Source organism: Lissotriton vulgaris, chromosome 5 (genome assembly GCF_964263255.1).
Source record: "Lissotriton vulgaris chromosome 5, aLisVul1.2, whole genome shotgun sequence".
In the NCBI taxonomy this organism is placed as follows: Eukaryota; Metazoa; Chordata; class Amphibia; order Caudata; family Salamandridae; genus Lissotriton; species Lissotriton vulgaris.
This window is the reverse complement of record NC_141693.1, coordinates 196,172,078-196,193,207: the sequence shown is the minus strand read 5'-3', so window position 1 is coordinate 196,193,207 and position 21,130 is coordinate 196,172,078. Positions and strand designations below refer to the sequence as shown.

Here is a 21,130-nt window from a genome sequence, read left to right as displayed (position 1 = left end):
ATTGGGGAACGGAGGATCCAATTGTGAACCACACCCGGAGCAAGAACCAACAAGCGGGACCGAGCAGCACCTAGAGCTTGTGACCAATCTTGCAACCAGACCTTTGTCACCAACTGAAACACAGGTTCTGAACAAAGGACTAGGTTTCGGCCCCACACAACGACTAGATAAATTCAAACTTCATTGTGAGTTAGCTGGTTTCTTTAGGAAACTCAAATTAAAGGCGTTCTTCGAAAAGAACAGCGAAAACAATGAAAATCTAGATCCCAACGAGACTGGTCTTCGCACAAAATCGACCTTCAATTCCCCTCCTCACATGACCCCGGTGGAATTAACTACCTTTGAACAAGCAGTGTTTAATGACATTGAAGCCTACCAACCTAAGGAACCATTTACGAACCTTACTAGGTTGGAAAGAATTGCACTGGATAATCTGAAACAGTGTGAAACCATCACAATTAAACCAGCGGACAGAGGGGGTGGGGTGGTGGTACTTGACACCACTATGTACCGAGCAGAATGCCTACGACTACTAGGGGACATGAAAAACTATCGACAACTGACCTATGACCCGACTTCCGAACTGAGGAATGAAATAAAGTCCCTGAGTGACCATGGTGAGGAAAGATGGTTTATCTCAAAACAGGAGGCCAACTTTCTTTGCAGCAGTGAACGGAAGATTCGATATTTCTATACACTTCCCAAAATGCACAAGAACAAGCACCCTCTACCTGGCAGACCAATCGTATTAGGAATCGGGTCAGTCCTGGAACCACTGTCAAGATTCTGCGACGTGTTCCTAAGACCCTTGGTTCAAAAAACTTCCACATACTTGAAAGACACTAAGAACGTCCTACAACTGCTAGATCAATTGGTGATTGACGATGACACCATACTAGTCAGCCTCGACATAGAGAGCCTTTACACGAGTATACCTCAGGACGACACTCTCAAAGTACTACAAAGAGCTCTGGAAAAAGACAATTGGACACACAGAACGCCTAGGAACCTCATCCTAGAATGTGCAAGATTGGCACTTAAAAAGAACTATTACGAGTTTGAAGGGACCCTATACCTGCAAATAGGTGGTACTTCTATGGGGAGCACATTTGCTCCCAGCGTGGCAGGTCTATATGTATACGACTTTGAGGAGAAATTCATCCTGAGTGTTCAAAATCCTTTTGCATCACACATCCTCCTCTGGAAGCGTTACATAGACGACGTGCTGACGATATGGCAAGGCCCAGAAACAACCCTCCTGGCCTTCTTTGATTGGATCAATGCTCTAGACACCAACCTAAAATTCACCCATAGTAAGGACCCCACAACGATGACTTTCCTGGATCTGACAAACACCAAAGAAGGTGGGCATGTAGAAACCAAGACCCACTTCAAACCCACTGCAAAGAACAATCTCCTGAAATTCGAGAGCTTTCACCGAGACCCCTCAGGGAAAACCTGCCCTATGGGCAATATCTAAGAATTAGGAGAAACTGCAGTAAAATCAGTGACTACCGCAAGGAAGCAGGTGACCTAACGTCTAAACTTCAAGCAAGGGGCTATCCCAACAGGATCCTCAACAAATGCCAAAAACGTGCGAGGAACCAACCACGTGAGGCCCTTTTGGAGGAAAACGTCAAGGAACAAGAAGCGATCCCCCTAACCTGTGTAACGGCCTATAGCACAGCGTCCAATCTGGTGTCAAAATCCATTATTAAACATTGGAAAATAATCAACACAGGGAATCTCAAATGGGACAAGCCTTTATTTTCCTACAAACGAGCAAGAAGTATACGCGATAGCATAGTTAACACCAGACCCAGAAAGACAATGGAAGAACAACCCACGGTACTCAACGCATGGGGCCTACCGAAAATCACGGGCCATTACAAATGCGGGAATTGCAGTGTCTGTCCCCTAACCGAAAACACCAAGACACTAACTCTGGAAGAAGGCAAAATATGGACAATAAGAGCACACACCAACTGCAACAGCTCTAACGTTGTGTATCTTATCACATGCCCCTGCAACCTACGGTATGTGGGCATGACTGGCAGGAAAATAAAACAACGCATATGTGAGCATAGGAGCACTATTCGCTGCCAAAAAACGATGACCAAGCTAACAGAACATTTCCTATCCATGAAACACAGTACCAATGACATCAAATGGACAATCATAGAAAAGGTCGAGAGAGATACCAACCTCTACCAACGTCTGTTCGAGAAGGAACAACGTTGGATATATAGACTTTCTACACATAAAACTGGCCTGAATGATAATATTCCCTGGAACTCGATACTACAATAATGGAATGACATCCCAGCTAGAATCAGCAATACTGATTTGCAGTTATTTTTCACTGATGGCTGACCATGAACTATTTTCACCTGTCTAAATGACATAGATTATATAATCTTATGAAAGGTCTTCCTTTTTTTCCCCCTCAGTTAAGATCTGTGTTATTCTAACACCTCTTCTCCCTTGTGCAAACATCTTGTACATGAAGGGCATCTAAAAAACAGTTCAAGGTACTTTAAAAAACAACTCGCGGCATCTCTACATCGGGCAAACTCATTTGTTCGTTTAATTTTTGTTCCCAGAGTAGCCTTTTAAAGTTTTCTTTGTTCTGTCAATTCCCCGACTGACGGCAGCGGCCTCAGTCAAAAAACGACAGATAATTACTTTCACTCAACCCGAGAACTGATGACGCTTCGGAGCTTTCAGACGAGCCCCCTCACCCTTGCCTTCCGATTGGTCACTGAACCAGTGACACGTACCAGGAAGCCACGCCCCACCCGGAAACGGGATACTCCTCATTACTGAGACGGAGATCCTGTTCAGTAACACTACGGAGCACCCGTCAGGACGGCATAGGCACGAAAAGCGCCCGTCTCTTCTACCACAAGTAAGACTGTTTCTTTGGGGCCCCTTACGCCCCCGACCCGTGATTCGCTACAAACCGACTCTCATCTTGTTTTTCCTCCCTATAGATCGTAGCGAGGAACTGACCAGTCCGGGGTTGCTCATGGAGCCGTAATTATTAGCGCTCCTAGTAAGATGGGTCTCATTATTTGACGCTTATCTTGCATGCCCAATATACCTGATAGTAGCGCTCTATAACTCTCACTGGATGGTGCAACACATTCAGAGAAAGTGCCACTTGAGATTTAAACACGCATGGGTCGTCATCATGATCACGACGACCATGCTTTAAGCTCTATCTCGAGGCACGACACCCACAGTACCACGATTGGTAGAGGCTAATCTCAGTTGGAAAAACCCTTGGAGCGAGAAGGTAACCCCCTGGGACTAAAAAACTTAGAAACCCAGAGAAGAAAGGAAAAGAAATGTATTGGCAAAGACCAAATAGAGGTCGAACCAGAGCACCAAGACAGGCATAGTAACAAAAGCAGATACGTAGGCCCTGTGGTAAATTCAGCACAATCTTATTTGCAATACATTTGTATACACACACACACACACACACACATATATATATTTGTTTATTTATTACCTACTGGCAGTTGCCAGTAGGTAGTTATAGTTAGGACCAAAGTTTACATACGAAAAGTATTTTTTGTTTTGTCATGTGGGAGCCGAGAAAATAAAGGGGGTCAAGGCAAGTCTATGGGGATTTGTATTTTTTTTTAAACAACTACACCCCAAACTAATGAACGGAATTACACCAAATTTGGCAGAAGGCTAGATGTTGGTACTGAAAGTGTGCTTTTTGTGATTTGGTGAAAATAGTTCAGTAGTTTTTTAACATATTTCACTTTAAAAAATATAGATATCAGGGGACGCAAATCCTACTAAAAGTCATTAACTATCAACACTTCAACCAGGAAGTATTGGCTGCTATCTTAGGTACCTATTGAAGACTCGCTCCAAATTGAGTCCCATCTTTCATAGGTAGGCGGGAGCTCCTAATAAAAGGGCTTGCAGTGGTCCAGCCTGCTTAATATTACATCTCTACAGATCAATGATCTGGCTGGGCGGTCAAGCAGTGGGTATACCTTCTTGAGGGCATGGATCAATGCGAAGCAAGTCCCAGTGATTCCATTCACTTGCTTTTCCATTGAGAGACCGTCATCTATCGTGTACTCCTCCTAATCCTGGCCAACCAATAACATTATTAAGTTGGAGCAGAGGCTATCAATTTAGCCATCTTATCTTACTAGATCAGGGTCAGCCTTTCACAATTAGACCATCAGTTAAAAATTGGTTGCGCTGTTTTCACTGTGACTCCACTCTTTCTCAACCCTCCCGGTCCCCAAAGGACTATCTGGCGTGAAAGGAGAGAAGAGATGGACAGAAAAAAGTGTGGGAAGGGAGTGATGGAGCCTCACGGGAGTAACACCATGGAGGCTAGCAGGATGGTACTCGCCTGCTGCCTAGGTTCTCATCATCAGCATCCACCACTCCAAACAAAAGGGATAGTGTACAAAGAAAAAGGAGAAAAGTGTAGGTGCTAGGAACAGGTCCTGTGTTGTACATGTTATGGTGAGAGGGGGACGACCTGTTCCTTATCCCCTTATCTCCTTGTTGTAATTAGACCTTCATCTATAACAACCCCTAAATTTTGTGCCGCAGTTGATTGCCCTTTGGGGCTTCCGTGGGCAATGGTCAGAAATTTGGGGATAAGGATACCAGAATTTTTTTTAGACAGGCAGCAAAGGAGCTCCGTTTTGCTTCCATTCATCCTAAGTGAATTTGCATTCATCCAGTTAGAGATGTCCAGGATACATGCCTGAAAGTTGCATTAAGTGTCTTCCTGAACTTTGTTTAATGACCAAATCAACTGGGTATCGTCCGCATAATTAATCAGCTTCATCCGGTTGGACTGAATACGAGAAATTAGGGGTTTAATATAAATATTGAATAAATAAGTCTGAGGAAAGAGACCTGGGGGACTCCATTTGAGGTCATTCCGAATTTCAAAGGAAACAGGGGAACAGATACTGCCTGACAGGGGCCAAGCAGATAGGATTTTAGCAAGTTTAACATCGGACCTCTGACATGAGTCTGGACAGAAGAGTGCGGTGGTTCACCATGTCAAACGCAGCTGACAAATCAGGGAGGACCAGTACCACAGATTGTCCATGTGTGAGGTTTGCCTTCTCCTTAGAGCAAGAGAGGCAGAATAAGAACAAGTTCAGCTTTACCTTTCTATGCTTGCATTTGGTCTTGGACTAAGCTGAGGACTTTAAGCAGAAAGTGCACTGTCAGTGGGCGCAACCTTGTGACAATGACCAAGACTGGGCCTACGACTTTAAGCAGGAGATAGACTTATGCTTTGATCACAACCTCTTCCGGGGTTCAGTGAAGTAGAGCTTCTCCTCCTGATCTCATATTGCTACTGGGTGCAAAGTGCATGACTGTCATATGACTTACGAGCTCAGGCACCAGAGATACTTTGTGAGGGTCTTTGACTGACATCTGCTTCCTGCAGTCGAAGCACAGTTTTAAGCCTGTAGCTGGAGGGGACTTATTTCCATAGCACATTTAGGAAACTTAGGGTTTGTAAGTAAACAACTAAAGTTGGGATAGAAAATTCTAATCTGCGTTGGAAGCCGCAGAAAGAAAAGAAAGGACATCAGCATTCCACTCTGTCATTCCTGTGTGGTGCAGAGCCACATGGCGTGATTAGGCTTGCATATATATTGCAGAGGTAGTGCTCTGCCCTTTAGTGGTTAAAGTAAATTATATTTTAAACTATATTATTTGAAAACTGCTGCCTTGTTCCCACATGCACCTTGTGTTTGGCTCTGTTCACTTGCCTTCAACTCTAAACACTGAGGTTCCAATGGCAGTGCAGAGCCTACAGTGTTTGCTTCAGACAGAATTCTGCTTTTGGCACGAGGACTTCGGAGTAGAACACCAAAAATGGAAATATAACAGAAGAAGTATAATATGTGATAATGTTTTTGGGTCTGATGTACGAAGGAAGGAATTTGCCATCTGGAATTAGGTACATATACTCACAAGCTAACACGCTAATTGTGAACTACAAATCAACCAATTCCCACTGAGTGGCAGTTCTAAAAATAATTAATCGATAATTATGATTTGAAGTGAGTTGCATATGTGAGTGTGAGGTATGTGCCCAGGTTAGGCCCAGGTAACAAAGCTGCACATTCTCTGATATTGTCCTAATTTTGCACAATAAAATTTCTACTGTGACACACATATTCGTGTGCGTGACAATGTTGGATTTGTTTTCCTGAAACTACTTCTGTTTACACATCTAGCTTCGCATATCATTATCATGATGCCTTGAACACCATGTACAAGGTCTTTCTGCGCACAATGCACAAATGTTATTCTATCTTCATCCATGGGGCGTCCGGGCTATCTACATATCCATAACATTGCTAATCTATACGCACATCACAAGGATGCTTTCCATTCTAGAAAATGAGCATCCCAAAAGGTTAGCAGAGGAAGCCCTTCAGCTAACACCGTGGGTACCTGCATGCTGAGACTTCACCAGACAGCGGTCTAACATCTTAGTGAGGGGGGTCCAGTTCGTTACCAAGACGGGGTATTACATTCTCTCCCCCAGGTAAGGAGGTTGAATCGTCCCTTGGGGGGGATTCTTGGCTTTACACCTAAACATTCTCTATGTACACGCAAAGTAGGGTTGGCATAGTAGGCCTAATTACTATCTTGTTTTATATGCCTGCATATATACACTTCTTTAGCACCATAGTATTCACTATTTTTGTGCTTGTAATCACTTTCATCTGCTTCAGTCAGCTGATTATCGCAGCACATGTATTCTATTCAAGAATAACGTTGGTTCACTAAGTATATTGAAAACGTCCCACAGTGTATTCTCTGAGCATAAGTAACCATGAGTGACTGAGCGAAAGGTTCGGATCTGTTGCCACGATCCCTAAGGAGTCAGGGTTGTCATCTTTAGGGGTTGCCAGAAACCTTTTGCTCCCTGGTAAGGTTAGGGGGAGCTTACATTGGCACAGTGAGCTAGCTGGGCTCTAGGCCAACATATCCTGCAGAGTGCCCAGAATCAGTCAAGGCACCTTACCCAAAGTTTATGTTGTCCAAAAAACACGCACACTGCACATGTAATGTATGTGGTCTTGTAAAGCGCACTGCTGCCCTGAGGCGTCGTGGCGCTGTAGACCGCTGGGGAACCCGTCCTGGCTATCCCTGTGAGATGGTCCCTACTGGGTATCTCCAAGGTGAAACCAGGCATCCCCAGCGAATGTGGGGGGCCGTTGTAGAGATGAGGCAAGCTAATGCCCAGAGTTGCCGAGTGTGATCCCTGGTTAGAGTAGGCACCGAGGCGAGAATTATCGAGTCCGCTGACCCTGGTCCACGACCCTGCCGCGTCGGGAATTGAACCCTGGTCCCGGGCCGTTCTCTGCTTCCGGGTCTGCCGCCTCTAACCAGTGAGCCACACCACTCCACAACCAGTGAGCCACACCACTCCACATCTAATAGAGATGGCATGATCTACGCTTGAGGACTAAGGAGAAGTTCACAAGAGAAAGAAGTGCGCATGATGGAGTCACAGGAGGCCCTTTAACTGACATGCTGCACCTCCACCAGACGTGAGTCCCATGCTCTCCACACCACTGGAGTCAAGATATCCTGGCTGAAGACGGCTGATAGCCAGAAACCAGTCCTAGGATGCTTGATTCCGGTCCAGGAAAGACATGGCTTGGCAGTTCGGGCTGGACTGTTCCCATGAGGCACAGGGTCAAGGCTGATTTGCATATGGCCATGTCTGAACTGGGGTGGTGTGGAGTGCAAGAAATCGATTGATTTAGGCCCAGATCTCTGTACTGGGGTGAATGTATGACATTGTTCTGCATTCTGCCCATCAACTGTTGTTTTTGCATTTGGCAACTCCACCTGCAGGCACAGGTAACCATTGCCAAATGCACTGTAGAGCAAAAGGTTAAAAAAATATAAATCAAGTGGGGATGAGTATCCTTTCAGCACAAGCAAATGTCCCATTACATCCTATAAAGCCTATATTACGAAAGAAGAAAAGCTTTGTGGGACCCTTAGTCACATCAATGTCATGCAAAATAAAAATTAGTCATTAAGTCAACTCTTGACCAATCTTGTCAGAAGTTCATCCCATTTACTAGTAAACATGTATATTAACAGGTAGAGTTGAGCTTGTAGAGTGACTAAAAGCCATGGCTTTTCCTACAAAACATTCCAACAGTCCAGGATGCAGTAACAGACCGCAATGAAGCAGAGCAGGAACTGGAAATTGGAGAGCCTTGTAAATTTCCCCAAGAAACATCCAAGAACAACAGCATACACATCAATGGGTTAAGACATGTCTGACATGCCCAATTACTCATGCAACCTGCTGCAGTCACCAAGACGACACCAGCCACGTGCAATACCGAGGGCTATGCAATTCAGAGCCAGACTTAACACAGTGTGGCATTGAGGTAATGAGGATCTACCGGCCAGGAAGGAGATGATGTGTTGCAACAGCATCCCAATTCTAGGCTACTGAAAGATCCGTGCTAGGTGCCAATGCCAATACTCAAAGTTCTTCATTGAGATTAGCAAAAGAAGGCAGGTTCCAGGTGGTATGTACGGTCTTTAATGAACTCCAATATCATACCAGTCTTGGCAGAAATGTGTTTTGCATTGAAGCATGAGTTCAGTGCCCAATAGTGTTGATGCTACCTTCTAAGTAGGATGGATGTGTCTGGCAGGTCGGTAACCAGTTCAACTAATTTGGTGCTAAGGTGTACAGTGAACTTCAAGGTAGAGATTCTGTTCAGTTGTGATGTAGCCAAGGCGTTAGTACAGGTGATTACTGAATTGGGAAAGCAGCAGACATCCCATTTTTCAATAGGAGCCAAGTTGCTGTTGAAGAAAGCTTAGAGGCTTCTGGTCTCAGTAGATCCTCTGTGCAAGGGGTAAGGAAGGGAAATGAGTGCAGAGGATTTTATTTTATTTATTTATAAAGTTTTATATAGCACAAACATGATTGCAAGGGATATCAGAGTGCTTCACAATTACAGAGGATCAGGGATGTACAAGTGTCATATGCAAATCAACAAAACAGTTACAGAGGTTAGGACAACAGCCTCAGCTAAGAGTGCCAATGTGGGCAGAGGCAAGATTAGGCATTACTTTACATACTTTTCCTATGTATTTTATGTTATAGTTTGTACATTTCTTACTTTTCTGTACTGTGAGTTGCTTACAGCATTTAGTACATGACAGAACTGGCTGTTGCAATTGGTTTTTCACAAATATACACCTGTAAGTAAACAGGAAAAACTGTCACACCTACTCCTAAGTGTACCTAAAATACACGGGTCTTACCTTAGATCTAGTTGTTTGTGGTGTCTGTACGGAGTGCCCTTTCATGTGCAGCCCTTACAGCATCCAGACCTGGTTGAAGATGGAGTGCGATCTGCAAATCATTATCCAAATTATCATAAACAGATACTGAGGGAACTCTTTTTTTATTGATTTTTTGCTGCAATGCTACAACACTGTACTGCAGGTTATGCTTTTACATTAAGTATCTGGAGTACAGTGTTGTGCACCACCAACCATACTAGTGGAGATATCTGAATCTTCCATTTGATTGAGAAGGCCAAATGTTCGCTCCACAAGTGAGCACATTTGTATGTGTGCACTGTTCTATCCCCTTTCAGACGGACTATGTGTGCACTGTTCTATCTCTTTTAAGCCGGACTATGGGCAACAAGTTACGAGATGAGGACCCAATGATGGATGGCATATTCACTGTACTTATAACAATAACAGCAACAATCATTGCACGAATAACATATTATGCAATGCTTGTACAAATGCTCATGCCAGGTGTCTACTATCAATTTAGAATATGTCACTTACTGAAAAGGCAACCATCACTAAATTCTACTATGTCAAGGAGGTTGTTGAGACCACAGTGCCCGAGTATGTATGAGTTGTATATATTACCTGAATAACCTGGCACAATGTCAGTTGTGCTTTACTGTACACAGATTTGCTTGTGTCTCATAAACACTGCCAAATATATGAGGCAAATGAGCAATGCTGAAGCTGCAGCTTGGTGCCATCCAAGTCTCGAGGGCGTTACCAAATATTATTGGTGTTCATTATGACTCCAAATATCCATTCCACTAGTGTGATGGCATAATTTCCTTCGGTATAATGGTGAAATTCTGTTACAGTGATTACTTCATTAATGAAATGGAGCAATGTCATGACTGTTCATGACTACCTATTAACCGAAACGTTTTAGCAAATTAATATGGACATTTTGCTCTAAAGTGCTACCTAATTATTTGAAGTTTTCTTGGTGATATCAGAAGAACAGATCCTGTGCACACGCTGATGAAATCGTTGGACCTGCAGTCAGGACGCAAAATGGCAAGATAATAGAAAATACGTCAAGGGTTCAAAAGATTAGACACAAAGGTTCATGTGCGTGAAGATGCCTTTTATAAGTCAAATGGGGGTGGGGTCGCACACTACTCACACACCGGCGGTGTCGCCCCTAAGGACTCTGGTTAATGTAGTAACGTGTTCGCGATGCATCATCTTTTGATCTTCTGCTATCTTCATTGTCTTCGCCATCCCTGGACACGTGTTTCGGGGTATCACCCCTCGTCAGCAGGGAAAGGCCGTGTTCTGGGGTTGCCGATGGCTGCCAAATATCTGCCAGGTTTGGTACCACTCAAGCGCGTAGGTGCGGGATCCCAGGCTCGTCAGCCAACTGCTCAACTGCTGACGAGGGGTGATACCCCGAAACACGTGTCCAGGGATGGCAAAGACAGCAAGGATAGCAGAAGAACGAAAGATGATGCATCGCGAACACGTTACTACATTGACCAGAGTCCTTAGGGGCGACACCGCCGGTGTGTGAGTAGTGTGCGACCCCACCCCCATTTGTAACAATAAAGCTCCCATGAGCAGTTGGCTGACGAGCCTGAGATCCCGCACCTACGCGCCGGAGTGGTACTATACCTGGCAGATATTGGCAGCCTTCGGCAACGCAAGAACACGGCCTATCCCTGCTGACGAGGGGTGATACCCCGAAACACGTGTCCAGGGATGGCGAAGACAGCGAGGATAGCAGAAGATCGAAAGATGATGCATCGCGAACACGTTACTACATTGACCAGAGTCCTTAGGGGCGAAACCGCCGGTGTGGGAGTAGTGTGCGACCCCACCCCCATTTGTATCTTTTATAAGTCAATTGTTGGTCAGTACAGAAAACAATAGCCAGCGACACGTGTTTCGTCACACCGTGAAGGAGATGTGACTCATCAGGGCTGTAAGGCTAATTGGGTAAGCAGGGTCGTGGTGGCGACTGCCAAATCAGTAGTCAGCCACGTAGTAAAGAGCGAGGGATGAAACCAAGGCACCCGGTGCCTCAGAAGGGGAGCGAAAGTGGTGGGTGGGTACGTCCACAGACTTTCCGAGGTAACCTAGGGCAGTAAATGATTGAGAACGCAACGAGTCCGTATGTCCAGTTGACAAGATACAGGTAATGGAGCTCCATCGGAAAGTCTGTGGACGTACCCACCCACCACTTTCGCTCCCTTTCTGAGGCACGGGGTGCCTAGGTCTCATCCCTCGCTCTTTACTACGTGGCTGTCTACTGATTTGGCAGTCGCCACCACGACCATGCTTACCCAATTAGCCTTAAAGCCCTGATGAGTCACATCTCCTTCACGGTGGGACGAAACACGTGTCGGCTGGCTATTATTTTCTGTACTGACCAACAATTGACTTATAAAAGACATCTTCGCTCACATGAACCTTTGTGTCTAATCTTTTGAACCCTTGACGTATTTTCCATTATCTCACCATTTTGTGTCCTGACTGCAGGACCATCGATTTCATCAGCGTGTGCACAGGATCGGTTCTTCTTCTATTTCGGTTTAGGCCTTCCTGTACCGTTGCAGGGGTGTTTTCTCCCCCTGGGTTTGTGTTCCCCTGTCCTGCATTGCACAATGTGCCTACCGCACGAAGAGCACCATCAAGAGATCACACCGCTTAGAGTGCCACTTCTTCCTGTTCTCTCAACTCAAACCCAGTCTCTTTCAAAAAATTATTGGCGATATCACCAGGTCAACTTCTTCTGTGAGGGTTGGTCTTTCTTCAGTCTCCTGATAGATGTTATGAAAGGTCGATCTTTTTGCCAACAAGTTTGAAAGCTCACCAAAACATGTTGCAAATTGTGCACATTCACAAGTCTTATGTCTAAGGGCCTGATTAGGATCTTCGCGGATGGGATCTGTCACAAACATGAGAGATATCCTGTCCACCATATTACATTTCATTATATCCGATGAAATTTGTTAATTGACGGACAGGATATCCGTCACTTTTGTATCCCATCCGCCAAGATCATAATCAGACCCTAATTCTCCAACTGCCTTACCAGTGGTGAGAACCTCCAAACAATTGGGTACTAAAAGACAGCCATAATTGTGAAGCTGTGGGTTCCTCTCCCTGGGCCTCCGGGTTTTTTACACTTGCTAGACTAAGGATAGCAAGGTACCTGTGCCTCTCTCCGTGCTTCCCACCCCCACTCCTGACCGCAAGTCTGAAGGATATCCAGACATGAACCTGTGAGCTCTGTTAAAAGCATAATTTTTCTTTTAATCTTTTCAGGTATTTCGATTTGATGCTAGGAGTGGCATGTGGCTAAAAGTTGCTGGAATGCTGGAAAGACGAACACGTTTTCACACCGAAGTCATCTCTGATCGAATAGTTGTGGTGGGAGGAGGATCGCTACTTGGAAACCTCACACAAACAGTAGAGGAATACCAGCCTAAAGAGAATAAATGGGAGTTCACTGCACCTTTTCCAATGGCTGTTGCTGATCATGCAGGAACAACGCACAAAGGAATTCTCTATATCTCAGGTAAATAATCTATTTGAATTTTGGTTAAGAGTGAACTAAAATAGTTCCCTCAGGAGAAAACAGGAGATACTTCAGAAAAATTTCTCATTTCTTGAATGCCTTCCATATCCGTTATATTAGTTGGCAGTGAAGACAGGTCTTTAGCAACCATAATTTAGGTTTTAAATTATGAGGAAGTTTTGCATAGTAACACGCAAGCACACATCCACTTCCGATAGCAGAATGGATCAGAACAATTACAGCTGCTGATGCCAATAGATAAGTTTCACGCGCTTCCTCCTCTTTGCTTGGTCTTTTTTAATGTTTCTCCTCCTTGTTCCTGGCCTGATACATAGGAGGGTTTTCTGCTGCCCGGTGGGACCCGCTCTTCTCATTGGAAGAATGTCCTAAAAGCAGCGATGCTTGATGTATTACATGCTGTGATCTTGGGTCTCACATTACGATAAGAGGAGGAGCAGCAGAAGGGTCTTCTGGCTTGTACACAATGAAAACGTCTCTGAATAGAGTAGTTTTTAGGTCTTACCGGAAAGCTAATTTGGATAAGCAGAATCATTGGAACTTGAAAGTTCTTCCTTAAAACCTCTTTCATATTAACTTTCAAACGGACATCTGTGCTACCAGTTTGGCTCTCAGGTTTCTTAGGGACACAAAACAATAAACCAGATAAAGGTAGAGGAACTCTCAGACGCTGAAAGAAGTCCCTGTGCATTTCAACCTTACAACAGCACATGCTAGAAGCCTTACACCACCATCATGCATCCAATTTGGCACCATCAAAGCTAGCAGGCAAAGCACTGCCATTCACCACGCCAACAGATACCATACAATCACTCAAATAAAACCGCCATACATATGTCAGACACTAATGTGTACAGTAATGCACACTAAATACCTAACCAGATTTGTTATGCGATTTGAAAAGCTCTTTACTCCTGCTGGGCACTCACTCTACCAAGCACCAGCAAACAGACAAAATCCATTGGTGGTTTTCTGTGATTCAAATGAAAGTGCATCCAATTTGAAAATGCGTTGTCGTCCTATAACAATGGTAACAACCTAACACGAAGCACAGGTCATTGAACTGAATCCTTTCAGCCAGCAGACTGATACTTTCATGCTTTGTCAGATTCAGGCGCATCCAATGTACTGTATTCTTAACTTCAAACAAGAGGCAAATAAAGTTGGTAGTTTGTTCTTTTGACAGAAACCAGAATGCAATCTCTATATGAAAAGAAATGATCAGGTTTTTACTTTTCTAACTATAACTGAGTCTTGCCCCAGAGTAAAGCACATGTGAAAAGGAGGTTCATACAGTGGCGTAACAAAAACATAGGGGGCCCCCCCTGCAAGGCACACAGAAGGGGCCCCCCATACAATCAACCTGCCAGCTATTATGTTCGAGTTCCTCAAAACCTGTAACCCGTACCAGATATATCAGCAGGAGTGTTAGTGCACATTCCTAAGGTGACCAAGCTATACCTGGCAGATGAGCCCTAACTAGGTGCTTGTGCTCTGGTTCAGAGAGGACCTGGTCTGGCAGTTCTGGTTGGATGGTTCCCACTGGAGCAGGGTCAAGACTGATTTGCATACAGCTGGGCCCAAACTGAGGTGGCCTGGTGTGCACAATAATGATGAACTGGGATGCGACCGGAGTAATTTATAGTGGGTGAGATTAATTAAAGCATTTTGCCCATCATTTTAGTGCACAATGCAGCTATTTAGAAAAGGGTCTTCAATTAATAATTTTGTGAAGGATATGCAGATATTAGTTATGTTATGTTAATTAAAATTTATAAAGCGCACATACGCCCATGGGCTTCTTGGCGCTGGGAAAGAGATTAATAACACAACAAGGAAAATACCAATAACAATCACTACTCAAGGTATGCCTGTGTGAAAAGCAGGGTTTTGTAGGTCCGTCGGAAAGTAAGGAGGTCCCTACTCTGTCTAAGAGTCAGAGGCAAAGAATTCCACAAGGAGGCTGCCAAGAAGTGGAAACAACTGCCTCCCTGTCGCTTTCTCCTAAACCGGGGTACCTCCAGTAAATCTTTGTGGGCTGATCGCAAACTACGCGAGGGGGTGTATCTCCCTATCAGCTGCCTTATAAACAGTGGGCCCTTGCCTTGTAAGGCCTTGAAAATAATGCACCCTGCTTTAAAAGCCGCTCTCTGGGCCACAGGTAGCCAGTGTAGTTTCTCAAGTCCTGTTTTGATAGATTTCCATTTGGGTACCTTACAGATCAGCCTGGCAGCTTGATTCTGAAGATATTGCAATCTTCTGAGTTGACCTGCAGGCAAGCCCAGATATAGGCTGTTAGAAAAGTCAATATGGGAGAGGACTAGGGCAGTGACTACTTGGATCAAAGCTGAATGAGTAAGGAGGTGTGCAATTTTTTTTATTTTTCTTAATTGGAAAAAACCTGAGGAGACCACTGTTCCGATCTGTGATTTTAGGGAAAGATCCTCATTGATGGTCACTCCCAGACTCTTTACCGAGTGCGACTTTTTGGGAGGGAGGCCCATGTCTAAAGGCCAGAAATGAGGGCCCCAACTAATCTCGCTTTTCCCAGGCAAGATTAGCTCGGTCTTTCCTGGGTTCAGTTTAAGATGGTTTGAGGACATCCACCTCTGAATGTGGGTCATAGTTGCCTGAAAATCCTCAACAGCATCGGGCGAGTTTAATGTAAAGACTAACTGTAAGTCATCTGCATAGTTGTATGTAGTTACTTTGTGATTTCTCAGTGAAAACAAAAAAGGCCTCATGTACAAATTAAATAATAAAGGAGACAAAGAGGAGCCCTGGGGGACCCCGCAGAAGGAATTGATTTTAGAAGCTGTGAATGACCCTAGCCGAACAGACTGAGTGCGTTCCGATATAAAAGAATGCAGCCAGGCCAAGGCAGAATCTCTGAGGTCGGCCTGTTTAGTGAAGTCCATTAAACAATTAATGATGCCTAAAGTGTCACCTCAGTACCATCACCCCATGATTAAAAATACCTACTTTCTTTTTTTTTAGTTGCAGTTCTGCATAATACTTTTTCCCAGAACAAAAGTCCACATGGTGTAGTGTACCTTATGTGCCACTGGTAAAGGACTACTGTTCTATAAATGTCGGGTTGCCTAGTAGCTGCAGGGCCCAGGAGACCTCCCAGCTTCCCCATTCATCACACTGGGCAGCATTACACCTAGTACTACACCTAGTATTAATAGTACTGAGAGGGGATTTTGTTTGCGTTTGAGACAGCTCACATTGCCATACAAGCTATCATATTGTCATAGTGATAGAAGAACAAATGTGAATGACTTTCCTCCAAACACACAGCATAGCTACAAAGAGTATCTAAACTTCCCACGGCCATCATCATGTACACTAAAAAACGTACTGTCAAAGCCAATAGATCTCATTTAGAATGACAGAGACAAACTATTGGCTTTGCCAATTCTTTTTTATAAAGCTCTGTTTAAATAAAATAGTTAAACAAAAAACAACATTTTCAAATACCAGAGGAAAAACAAACTCATACCTTTATCTATGTCCAAACTTAGCACTTAATTCAATATTTTCAATCTTTTTAAACAATGTGGTTTCTTTTTCAAATACTATTCGCCCTGGAAATTCAGAACATATTAATATGGTCTTCTGCACTTGATATACCTTAAAAAAGAACACTGAGGACTAGTTGCAGGTAATTAAAAGAACATAACAGCTGTATGAGCCTGTGGTTCAGAAAATGTACATATTTAAGGAAAAAAAGTTTCCAAAGCCTAATTTAGTTTCCACATGGCTCTGAACTGGAACAAATTCTCAGGCCAATTGGTGCTATGCAGCAGTCCAGTGAGGTGATTTATGGAGCTATGGAAGAAGCAACCTCTCTATCAGAGATGGAGTGCAGCATCCTGCACCTCCCAAGTATAATAAATGAAACTTGTTGAGAATACAGGGGATACACCTAAACCAGCTTCATAAAGCTTTTAGTCAAACACTGAGGAGTAGCTGTTGCTGTGCTTTTACAGAGCAAATGGGAAAGGAGAGGTGGAGTAACACTGAGAGCGTGGTTGCGAGAGATGTGTGGGATAGAGCATGAACACACATGCACTTCCATGGGGTGCTCAGAGGAAAAAAGTAGTTCCTTGATGTCAAGCTGTGGAAGGATACAAATGCTCTAAATAGAATAGAATGTTAAGAAGCAATGGCTCACGGGAGGGAGAATCACAAGAGGAGGAAAGAAAACTATTGCATAAGAAGCAAATATATTAGATTGATAAGAAAGCTAAGCAATGATCAGCAGTGGGCCTACTGTAAGTTTTGGTATTCTCCGCAACAGGTCTGTTGACAACAGCAGGCCCTGTCCAAAAGTGTGACATGACTCTTTCATGAGGAAAACAAGTTAATTACCTGTAACTTTGGTTTCCCAGTATTGGTAACTTTCATAGATTCCCATGCTTTGTATCATTCCCCGTCGTCAGCCTGGGAGCCTCAGTAAATAGAAAATACCATAGCAGTAAGTACAAACGAGAAAGAAAGGCCGAGGCCTCATCTCATTTTGTAGCATATCTACCTCTTTTTGTAAAAGAGACCAAAATTTAGCAACAACCAATCAGATTAGCCTCACCCCATAGAACCCCCATGAGAGAGCCTCAGATTTTCGCAGCAGTTGTGTATCAGTAACCACTTTTGCTGAAGGCTGAGCTTTCCCAAGGGAGGAGAGTGGGTGCATGGGAATCTATGAAAGTTACCAATAATGGGGAACCAAAGTTACAGGTAAGTAACTTGTTTTCTTGCCCCAGTATTGGAACTTTCATAGATTCCCATGCTTTGTATCAGAGTAGCTAGCAGTAAGTCACCAGTGCACATTTTGCTACATGAGTATTACAATATATCTGCATAACCGGCATCATATGACAACCATATACCTCATAACAATACATCTGAAACATTATTTGCTACAAAATGTGCAATCACAGGAAGGAGGGATAGAAGGGAAAACTCACCTCGCATTGGAAAAGATTTCTCAGGACTGCTTGTCCTGCTGCCGCTTCGCTCCTTATGAAAGAGTCCAGGCAGTAATGCTTTGTGAATGTATGGGCACTGCTCCATGCAGCAGCCCTACAAATGTCTTTTATAGGGATTCCAGCGAAGAGAGCTGCCGAAGATGAAACTGATCTTGTGGAGTGAGCTCATACATGTCTCTCCAGTGGCTTTCCTGCCGCTTGGTGGCAATAATGAATTGTACTTTAAATCCAGCGTGTGATTCCTTGTTTTGAGAGAGGAAGTCCTTTTCGAGGTGCACTGAAAGCCACAAAAAGTTGAGATCATTTCTTCAAATCGTTTGCGCCTGCAAGATAAAATTTGAGACATCTCTGGACATCTAAAGAATGTAGAGACCTTCCTGCAGGGGATGTTGGTCGAGGGAAGAATGACTTTAGAACCACTGGTTCGTTCAAATGGAAATCCGAAGGGACCTTTGGACAAAATTTTGGATTGGTCCTTAAAAACACCCTGTCCTTTTTTAACTGTAGAAAAGGTTCTAAAATGGATAGAGTTTGCAACTCTCCTACTCTCCTAGCTGAAGTGAGGGCTAAAAGGAGAGCTAATTTCCAAGACAACATTTTTAAATCCACCCTGTGGATAGGCTCGAACTGAGGTTTCATGAGATGAGCCAGAACTAGATTGAGATTCCAAACCGGAGGTGGTGGTCGCACTGGAGGAAAAGCCCTAAAAAGACCTTTCAGGAACTGTTTGATAATTCTAGCAGACCAGAGAGATGAACCAGAAGCTGTTCTTCTGAATCTTGAAACAGCTGCCAGATGTACTTTGATGGAAGAATGAGAAAAGGCCTGATTTAGCCAGCAATAGAATGTAAGGCAGTATTTGATGAGGAGCTGAGGAGAATAGATGGATGTGTTCACGATGACACCACAGGCAGAAGCACTTCCATTTAGCACAATAGGTTTTGTTTGTACTTGGAGCACGAGCTAGAGTTAATATCTCCCTACATTCCTGAGGGATATTTAAGCTGTGGAACTCTCTGTGCTCAGGAGCCAGGCCTTCAAATGGCGAGATCTCGGATCTGGATGTATCACCTGTCCCTGGGACATTGTTAATAGAGATGGAATGGGACATAAGTGAAATGGTTGGACCTGATAAAGCAGGAGGAGTTGTGTGAACCAGAATTGGCGTGGCCACTCTGGTGCTATTAAGATCATCCTGCAAGGTTCCATCTTTATTCTCCTGAGAAGCCGTGGGATTAGGTGATTTGGAGGAAAGGCGTAAACAAGTGTGCCTAACACTTCCTCCAGAGTGTCTTGATCCAATTCCCACTCGTGACAGGCCGATTTCAGACGACTCAAGGAGTCTGCTGTTGTGTTGAGAGTGCCTGGTAGGTGTTCTGCTGAAAGAACGACAATTTGGAGAATTGCCCATTCCCATATTCCCTGGGCTTCTTTCAAGAGCAGATGAGACCTCGTACCTCCCTGCTTGGTTATGTAATGCATGACTGTTGTGTTGTCCGTCCTGACCAGCACGGTTGCGTCTTTAACTTTCGGCCTGAAAGCCTGCAAGGCTAGGCGAATCGCTATGAGATCTAAGAGATTGATATGAAGAAAACGCTGTTCTGCGTACCAGTTACTGCTCACTTGGAGGTCCTGTAAGACATCGCCCCTCCCTTCCATAGAGGCGTCTGTGGTAAAATCAGAGGGGATGGAGCCATTCTGAAAGAGAGACCACTCGAGATGTTGTCCTTAATAGCCCACCAGCCTGCTGCTTTTCTCATGAGAGGAGTGACCTTTATCTTGTCCTCGAAAGAACCTTCCACTTGGCGCCCTCGCATCTTCAGTTGTTCTTGCAAGGGGCGCATTCGCAGTCTGCAATGCGGAACTAATGGTATGCCAGATGAGATCAATCCTAGGAAAGACTTGTATAGACAAATTGACAGGGATCGTCTCTTTTGTAAATGGTTGGCAGAGAAGATTAGCATTTTCGGTCCTTCTTCCGAAAGAAAAACCTTGCAGCTTCTTGTATCCCGAATGGAGCCCAGGAACGTGACCCTCCTGGATGGAATAAAGACTGTTTTTTCCTTGTTGAGATGCAGACCCAGGTGATTGAAAAGTTGAATGTAACTTTCGACTGCCCTTGTCGATGCTTGAGAAGACGGAGCTTTTATCAACCAATAGTCTAGGTAAGGGAAAACTTCCAGTGATTGTTTCCTTAGGAATGTTGCTACCGGGGCCCAACACCCTTGTGAATATCCGCGGAGCAGATCGAACGGCAGTACTTTGAACTGAAAGTGGCTCTTGGCTACTTTAAGGCGAAAATTTTTGCTGTGAGCTGGGAGGATTGGAACGTGGAAATATGCGTCCTGGAGATCCAATCCAGAGCCGCCATATAATCCCCTGGGTTTAGAAGACGTAAGACGTCTTGAAGCGAGACCATTCAAAAAGAGAGTTTTATGAGATAGGTGTCGAGCTCCCTCGGATCAAAGATTGGGTGCCACTTTTCTTCCGTCTTGTGGATGAGGAAAAAACCTGGAATAGAACCCTCTTCTTTTTTGAGAAAATGGCACTGGTTCTATCGCTCCCCTGGTGAGCAGTTGACAAACCTCGAGACGGAGAAGATGCAGGTGTTTTGATTCTGTGGCTCAAGGAGCTCTGGGAGGTGGAAGGTTTTGGGGTTGTAGTGTATGGCCAAACTGAACGATATTCAGAACCCACCGATCTGTTGTTATGATCTTCCAGCAATCGAGAAAATGTGTAAACCTGCCCCCCATCGATGTTACAAGGGGTAAAGGGCCAGGAAGCCGCTATCGGCGTTTAGAAGTATCTCTCCCTTGACGTCCTTGTCTACGAAAGACGTCGATTGATTTTGCCTTTGAGAGTACTGAGGCTTGAATGATTTAGAGGATTGTGAATAGGAGGAGTAGCGATGTTGATAACCTCCCCCATATTTAGAGAAACCTTTTCCTCTTGCACCCCAGAAAGGTACTTTTCGATATTGAAGTGTGCCCAAAGATCTTGCCGTCTCAGTAGACTTTTTTTAATGTCTTGTAAAGCATCATGTATATGCTTGCTAAACAGCATATCTCCATCAAAGGGCAGATCCAGAATTTTATTCTGCACCTTCGGGCAACACCAGGTACATCTCAGCCAACCTTGACGCCTCAGGACCGCTGAATCTGCCAAGGCACGAAAAGCCGTTATAGCAATGTCCATTGCACAATCTATAATCTCAGATGAA

At 44.3% G+C, this 21,130-nt stretch overlaps 2 protein-coding genes across 2 annotated transcripts in view; one reads left to right on the top strand and one right to left on the bottom strand.

Moving 5' to 3' along the window:
* DPP7 (dipeptidyl peptidase 7) overlaps nt 1–21,130 on the bottom strand; it is a 1,540,287-nt gene that overhangs the window by 574,714 nt on the left and 944,443 nt on the right. The window lies entirely within an intron of this gene.
* The window catches only part of LOC147710463 (kelch-like protein 9), a 256,008-nt gene that overhangs the window by 39,650 nt on the left and 195,228 nt on the right, over nt 1–21,130 (top strand). The window contains exon 2 of the mRNA XM_086921149.1: nt 12,646–12,898. Coding sequence (XP_086777275.1) covers nt 12,646–12,898 — 253 coding nt within the window. The remainder of the gene's footprint in view (nt 1–12,645; nt 12,899–21,130) is intronic.